At 34.2% G+C, this 9,059-nt stretch overlaps 1 protein-coding gene across 1 annotated transcript in view; it reads right to left on the bottom strand.

The window, feature by feature from the left end:
• The window catches only part of LOC106879207 (sodium bicarbonate cotransporter 3), a 53,189-nt gene extending 45,466 nt beyond the window's left edge, over nt 1-7,723 (bottom strand). Inside the window, exon 1 of the mRNA XM_014928678.2 lies at nt 7,631-7,723. Coding sequence (XP_014784164.2) covers nt 7,631-7,691 — 61 coding nt within the window. The 5' untranslated portion in view covers nt 7,692-7,723. The remainder of the gene's footprint in view (nt 1-7,630) is intronic.
• Nucleotides 7,724-9,059: the final 1,336 nt, after the last annotated feature.

The raw sequence follows: 9,059 nt of genomic DNA, 5'->3' as shown, positions 1-9,059 counted from the left end.
GTTAATACTTCATTTAGAGAATTAACATTGCTTGTTTTCACCTTTTCGATATCAGTGAAGAATTTCACTGGAAAAGTAGATATAAGATTGCCAGGTTTTTGTCTCTCTCACCAAGGTCAGCAGCTATCGAACGCCGACGAAGGGAAATAACCCTGAAATCCGGATCCGTTCGTGCTGCAGATCGTGGTGAGAGGGATAACTTCCCTTGGCAAACAGGACACAGTCGTGTGTCGATAAGCCAGCTGGAGGAGATGTCCTCCTGGGGCTAAAAGCAACAGTAACATCCACCCCTAGGGGTCAGCCACACTTAAGTGGCAATATACTACACTATATATATATACACATACATATAGATACATATACATATATCTATTCATATATATATATACACATACATATATATACATCCATACATATATATATATAGATTCATACATATATATATATAGATTCATACATATATATACAGATTCATACATATATATATACAGATTCATACATATATATACATACATATACACCTGTATATATATATATATATATATATATATATATATATATATATATATATATATATATATATATATATATATATATGTATACAAACACAAATGTGTATGTGTGTGTGTGTGTATGTTTGTCCAGAGAGTTATAATCACTGGACACACACCCACTTTCAAATATATATACATGCACATCCACAAAAAAATCTCATCTCATATCTCATCTAATGACTAAATGAATAAAATGTTGAACTCATGATTTGGGAATTCAGTCCAGAGCAATCATTTTATAGCATATTTCAAGGGCAGAACACTTTATTCTAGATGTCCTTCCTTATCTAAAGTTAGGCACAGACTCAAGTTCCTATAGATCCTGGAGAAGAGCCCATACAGTCTGAAACAAATATAAAAAATTATGGGACAAGTTAGTTGCTTGCTATAGACTAACATCTTGTCCAACAGAAGATTTTTATCTTAAGAGTTAAGTATTAAACTTATGACCTTAACAGTTTCCTGTAAGGAATTATTAACTTCACACTTGAATATATAACAGCCGCAGATGATGTTCTTTTGGTCTTTGTTTTCTTTAACCTTTCTGACAGCAGCCTACCTGAGACCATTCCTGTTCTATGTTATAAGCATCTAAATTAAATCCTCCTATCAAAATTTTATGTTAATCTACATTTCAAACCCCCAGCTTAATAAGTATGATGTTATTTCACTAAATTCATCTTTGCTTCCAAAGAAATTGAGACAAAGGCTGCACATTTCAATAGAGATATGGTGACAAAAGGGATACATTCCATACAGAAAACTATAATTCCAAAATATGCTGATTCTTTGAACAGATAGAAAGGCTTAGGTTTACAGGAGAGAAAGAGAACATGCTAATGTAAGATTTGTGAGTTATGCATATTTTTGACAACACAAGTAAACCGTGCCACAAAGCAGGAAATTCAAGAAATTACAGTTGCTCCACCTATTAGAAACATTAGCTAAATCTCCCTAAAATCAAATTCTCCACCACCCTCCATCTTAAAAGATAGGCAGCACACATTAGACAATGCAGTCCTAGGCACATATGACTGAATGATGAATGTTAGAACATCTTTGATCATAGGTCTGCTTAATCAAGGACGGTTTGAGACTAAATGATAGCAATCTTATTTAATGAACTCAGTTCACCAAGAGCTTATCTCATTCAATTTTCCTTATAAACATAATATATTTCATGACTTAGGGCAGTGTCCATGGCCCCTTTTCATGGCTATCTATGCAGAAGGAAGTTTTCATCAGACTGAACGCCTGGTCTGAATACTTGCAACAGAGTGGACTTTGTTAAAAGCACCTATAGGCCAGCTAACTGATTAAATGTACTTCTAAATTGACTCTAGGCAGAGATTTATGGACACATTTACAAGGACATTTGAGGACACTTGCTTAAAGAGAGTGTGTACTTTTTAACTGAAATAAAACGTTATTCTTTTGCTTGATTGCTGTGGAATTGTTGATAACAAGCCTTCAATGTTGTTAATAGGCTACCAATATTCTCAGACTGTTTGATTTGTTTTTATGTTGTATTTTTAAATGAAATACATGAAGATGATATAGTGATGATGATGATGATGATGATAATGATGATAATGATGACAATGATACTTGAAACGCATCAAGGAGAAACAGATATTATAAATTCAATTACTTTTTGTTAGGCTTAAAATGTATTACCTTAAAATTGTTTCCTTGTTTCTTGTTTTTATAACTTTTGCATAAGAAAACCCATTTAAAACAATATACATAATGCTTCTTTGTTTCAACACTCATATTCATGTTTATTCATTCATTCTTTCTCTCTCTTAACCCACAACATCTATAACACATAAATACTCAAGCAAGCAAACATGCGCACGCACACACACACACACACAGAATATTTCAACAGTGTCTTTTCGTTTATGTTTGAACTGCCATTTTTCTCATGTACCACATGAAAGCTCTTAATGACTAGTCAATAAATGCTAGTAACACAACAATAAAACTAAGTATGCCACTGAACAAAGATGTATGTGTGAATGTGTGTATGTGTATGAGAGAGAGAGAGAGAGAGAGAGAGAGAGAGAGAGAGAGAGAGAGAGAGAGAGAGAGAGAGAGAGAGAGAGAGAGAGAGAGAGAGAGAGATAGAGAGAGAGAGAAATGGGAGCAACAGGATAAGTGACAGATAGAGGCAGAGAGAACACCTGTAACTATATGTCTCTGTCCATAAATGTATAGAAAGAAAACAAAAGTGGGTTCCCTTAGAAACTATTGAATAATAGGAAACTGGGTAGGGTGATGGAGAGATGGCATACTGCTGTTGTATAGCCCCAGATCAGCTCTACTTCAAACAGATCATTGATTAAAAAGTTTTACAGTCATCACCATCTGTTTCATTTGTAGATCTAATGACTACACTGTCCGCGTTCATTCCTTTGTGAGGTAGTGTGATTTGAAGGAGATTTCACTGGTTTTTCTTGTGAGTTGAGTAACAATACAAAGGCACCAAGGCAACAGAAACATACATATGTTGCTTTGCAATCACATAGTTTGGGATTCAGCCCCAATACTTGGCACCTTGGGCAAGTGTTTTTGTCTTCTATTACACCAATGGGGCAACTAAATGCCTTGTTTTTGAATTAGGTAAACAGAAATTGTGGAAGCCTGCCGTGTGTGTTTGTTTATGTGTGTGTGTGTGTGTGTGTGTGTGTGTGTGTGTGTGTGGAGGGGTCATTGTGTTTCTTCCACACCTCACTGCTTCACAACCAATGTTGTACTGGGATCAATTGCTTGACGAAACCATTCAAAGCAGTGCTCCAACTTGGCCACACTGAAACAAGTAACATAAACATTTTTTTTAAAGTATACTTGCTGATGATGAAAACTTATTTCTAAATTATTTTGTTTCTAAACAAATATAGATAAGTATGTACATTACCATTTAGCCTTAGGTCAGCCCTGAATAAGCCAACATGTGATCAAAAGCATTTTACTCATGGTTCACTCATCCTCAACAAGCATAGTGTCACTTCTTTATTTTACATCTGTTGTATGTTATATACCACATAGCAGTCAATCCTTAAATACTTCTAGCAAGCATTTATCTTTTATCCTCTATTTCTTTCATACTGTGACCATGCTAGGGCACCACCTTGAAAGGTTTAGTCCATCAAATCAATTTCAACACTTATAACACCAGTAGTCATACGGTTCTTGACGACAAACACAACACAAACACACACACACACACACACACACACACACACACACACACATATACATATATATATATATATATATATATATATATAATTTTTAAGAAATACATAAAGAACATTAATGCTCATGAGAGATATTAATGTTAGTATTGTTACACACGCACAAGTATAGAACAAGCTTCCTTCAGTTTCCAACAACCAAATCCACTCACAAGGCTTTGGTTGGCCTGGGGTAATAATAGCAGACACTTTACCAAGGTGCTGCATAGTGGATCTGAACCCAAGACCACATGGTTGGGAAGCAAGCTTCTTAACCACTCAGCTATGTCTGCTCCAATAAAAAAAATTGTTCTCAGTGGCATTTGAGCTCAGAGGACAAAGTATCAGAATAAATACTGCATGATGTCCTGCCTGATACTATAACAAATCTGCCAGCTAGTTGTCCTTTCTTTCCATTTTTTTGTCAGTTTTTTTTTTCCTTCTTTTTTTTATGAGAAAAGTTTACTGGCCACTTTGCTCAACTGTCTTCCATTTCCACAGAAAGGGAGACGGCAAGTGGTTATCCCTAAATCCCTCCTGCAGTGTGACACAGCCACCTGAGAAAGAGATTGATTGGGGTGTGGATGGGAAGACAGCTAGAGACAGACAAACAGAGACAGAGACAGAGACATACACACAAAGATAGACAGACAGACAGAGACACAAGCAGAAACAGACAAATGGTGAGAGAGAGAGAGAGAGAGACAGACAGACAGACAGACAGTGAAATACGGACAGACAGACAGAGATCAACCCCCAGTACTGACAAATACCCATATTTAATTCAACCTTGAAAAGATGAAAGGTAAAGTTGTCTTTGGGAGTACCATATCCAAAATGTCCTTAATTTCTTTTAAGTTGGTAAATACAATTTGGTTGCTATTTCTTGCTGGGCATGTAACCATACAGATGCCCCATCATTGTCTCAGACATGTATGGGTATCTATGTATGTCATGTAGGAAATATGCTGTTGCTGGTTGTTAAATGGATACAAATGAAACTGAATTTAACATTCTCACTGTCTCCACTTCTTCAGTAAAGTATCACTCAATTTCAAACTGGTCTTGTCTTAGGTAACCCACTTTAGTTTACAGTTCTATTGCCATTAGACCATAGAGACAAACACACACATACACATATATGGTGTAGGTGGCATGCACGTACATACATGAGTGTGTGTGCATGTGTGTGTGTGAGTCTATTTTGAGGAGTGCTTGCATGCACATGCGTTTGTGTATTAGTCTATTTCCAATGTGTGAGTATGTGTCTGTGTGCATGTATGTGTGTCTGTGTACACAAGCGTACATTTGTGTATAAGAGTGTGTGTGCATGTAAGTTTTCAGAAGCATACATTTGTGTGTGTGTTTGTGTATGTGTGTGTGTGTGTGCGTGTGTTGTATGTTTTTAATTGTTTACAACTTGTATTATCAAGCACAAGGAACCGGAAAATATGATTAAGCTGTATTGATGAAATATATAGTCTATCGTGTTGTCTGACAGAAATAGGCAGGGAATCTTAAACATTATTATATAATCAAATTGATTTTACATGTGATCGGTCGGCTTTGGAAATGAGATTTGAATCAATAAGATTCCCTCACAAATAATATTTTTAATATATTTCCACCCACTGATTTTGTCTGTTAAGGAAAGAGGTTATTGGTGCACACATTGTCTCTCTCTCTCTCCCATTCACATGATATCAAAATACATTACACTACAACAAATGAATTCTCAAACAAACTACAGGCATAATGCCTTCTCAAATGAGTTTAGTAATTCCTTAGAAACATGAAGTTATACAACAGACGTATATGAAAGAAGGAGGGGTGTAGGTGGCAAAGAGGAGAGGAAAGTGTAGAGAGAAGTGAATAAAAGAGAAAACAAAAGAAGAGCAAAAGGGAGACAGAGAAAGAGAGAGAATAAGAAGAAAGTAAAATGAAATTGGTAAATATATCAATGGATGAGAAATACATCTAAACACTTCATCAATATAAGTTAACATTCCATTTACAAGCCTTAAAGGCTTACAAACAAATTCACTAAAGAATTTCTGATACTGAAACACGTTCACAATTTTTTGGTGGGAAGATGGATTACATTTGATTAAACTAACCCCCAGCACTTGACATTAGTAGGACAAAAAGCAGAGTCAACCAAATCATAATGGTTTAAGAGTTTGTAGTTGCTGATGGGTAAAAATCAACTTCAGTACATTGAGTCAACAAGGGATCTGCAAATAGTAACCATATCTATTACAAATCACACCCTACTCTCATGAGAAACAAGAAGGACAAATTAGATAAAGTAGTACCAAAAAACACTAAGAGAGATATTTCTAGATGAATACCATTGTAAATTGTGGAAGTGCATGACCTAGTGGTTGGGGTGTTGCATTCATGATAAGAAGATTGAGGTTTCGATCCCTGGACTGAGTGATTCATTGTGTTCTTGAGCAAAACATTACATCTCAAGCTGCTGGCGAAAATGAGTAATCTTGCAACAGACTGGCATCCTGTCCAGAGGATGAATATACGTGTTAGAGAATCTAAAAAACTCAGCCTTATGAGCCTACGACTCAGGAAAGGCCTTCTAATATATACATGTATGTATTTATATATGCAACAATCATGGGTGCGTGTGTGTGTGCATGTGTGTATACATGTGTTTATTATAACAAATTATTATATCAAATGAGGAGAGAGTTATGAGCTGGCAGAATCAATGGCGCACAGGACAAAATGCTTAGTGGCATTTTGTCTATTTTTACGTTCTGAGTTCAAATTCCGCTGAGGTCAACATTGCTTTTCGTCCTTTTGGAGTCAATGAAGTGCCAGTCAGCACTGGAGTCAATGTAATCAACTTACTCACTAACCCACTCATGAGAAGACCTACCCAAAGAAGCATCAAACAAATTTTCATAATAAATATATCTAGCCACTCTACACAATGTCCAAAGTATTGAGTAATATTTGCATTGCACAAAATACAGTTTTAATGTACTTAGAAACTTTAAGCCATGCAGCAAGAAAGAAGGATGTTAAATGATGATGATACACATGCACGCACACGCACACACACATATATATATATATATATGTGTATATATATATATATATATATCATCATCATCATCATCATCGTTTAACGTCCGCTTTCCATGCTAGCATGGGTTGGACGATTTGACTGAGGACTGGTGAAACCGGATGGCAACATCAGGCTCCAATCTAATTTGGCAGAGTTTCTACAGCTGGATGCCCTTCCTAACGCCAACCACTCAGAGTGTAGTGGGTGCTTTTATATATATATATATATATATATATATATATAGGTATATAATTACACACAATCCTACTCATATATATATACATATAAATATATATATGTATCTATTAATATGAAAGAAGAGCATTGTAATTTGTTTAAGCATTGTGATATAGAAGCATTATTTGTTATATACTTGTATATATTTATATATACATACAAACACATGCATGTACAGAAACACACACACACACACACACACACACACATTTATGCATGTACAGAAACATGCACACACACACATTTATGCATGTACATATACATACTCATATACATACAATATACAATGTACACGGTAAATACAATATAACAGATTTCATATGACTTTCCATATTACAACAGTTAATCAATTTTATCAAAAGACGATTTTATAGAAGCTTAAACTATCAGGTAAAATGAAAATGAATGATCTTAGCTCTCAAATCATATACAATAAATAAACAAATAACTGAAGATTTAGGACTGAAAACATAGTAACTTATACACATTAAGGTAAAATTTCAAGAACTGACCTGACCACCTCCTGGCTTGTAAAGGTTTACAGGAATTGTAAACTTTCCCATTGAAAACCATTGCAAACTATGAATGATGATGAACAAGATGCAAGCTTATTGAAATCTCATATTAATCTCAGAAGCTATTAACCTTGGATTACTTCATTCATTAGAGTAATAATCAATTTGTCATTATCAACTTTATACCATAAACGTACTATTAATATTATTGCTAGACTTAATTATATATAAAAAGTAAATTGATTTTAATATAGTATTATAAAATACTGGGCCTGAGGTTAAGAAAGTAGTAGGGTATAAAACAGTTTGAATATATTGCAGTGACATTATTTACAATCACCTAACTGAATAAGTGTTGAAAAAGCCAAAGGATATTTTGTATGTTTGCTAATCTGAGTATTTATATCAATATCATGACAGGTTATATAACAGAATTAATTTTAACCATAAATCATCCGCAGCATAGAGCAATTATCAAATACTTATAGATCAATAATATTTGCATTGATATATTACTATCTCTAAACTATTATTTCTTATAATTATGCAGTAGCAATTATAAAGACAGTAAGACTATATTTAATTTGGTGTTTAGCCTGCTCCTCCAGGCACCAATGAAATACAAACTAATAACATACAGAAGATAATTCAACCATATTTATTAACTCTTTTGATATAAACCAACCTGAAAACCCTGCTGGTTCTAACACAAAAATTCCTCATTTTTAACATGCTCATATTTAAATTAAAACATCTCAATATAATTTCATGCCAAGTCCTTTTGTTGAGTTATAATCAACCATCAGCTTAACAAATAATAGAGTTAGTTTTATTTCTAAATCTTTTGAAATTCTTGATTATTTTTCAAAATTCATTAAACTTTTCAGCAATATACAAGAAAGATGACCACAAAAGTGTTAAGCATCACAACAAAAACTGGTTTCCAGCAAAGGGAAAAAGTATTATTGCCAAATATAACTATAGCTATTATTTAACAACCTAACAAATGGAACAGTTCAAATGGAATGGTAGGTAATAGTGATCATGATGGTAGTGGTTGTGATGATGATAATAGCATCAGAGGAAGGTAGTGTAAGAAGTAATGGCATTGGTCGTGTTGTGCTTAGGATTTTGTTATTGGGCAGTTCAAGGTAAACTTTCTTCCACTATGTTAACTCTTTTTATGCAGGAATCTGATAAATCCACTAAAACTTTATTACCCTCAACTGCAGAAAGCAGTTTTATATCTTTTATTGAGAATGTCAGGTTTAAAACTATTTTTCATTGTGATATGTCGAGTTTATAGAGGCAACATGATTTGCAAAAAAAAAAAAAATTTTAAATACCAATGGTATCTTTTGGTAGACATTTAACATCATTACTGGAATAACCATGAAATTTAATTTTCACAGTCAGAAGCTTAATG

This window comes from Octopus bimaculoides, chromosome 4, assembly GCF_001194135.2.
Source record: "Octopus bimaculoides isolate UCB-OBI-ISO-001 chromosome 4, ASM119413v2, whole genome shotgun sequence".
Taxonomy (NCBI): domain Eukaryota; kingdom Metazoa; phylum Mollusca; class Cephalopoda; order Octopoda; family Octopodidae; genus Octopus; species Octopus bimaculoides.
The sequence above is the reverse complement of the archived record's forward strand: the minus strand, read 5'-3'. Positions and strand labels throughout refer to the sequence as shown.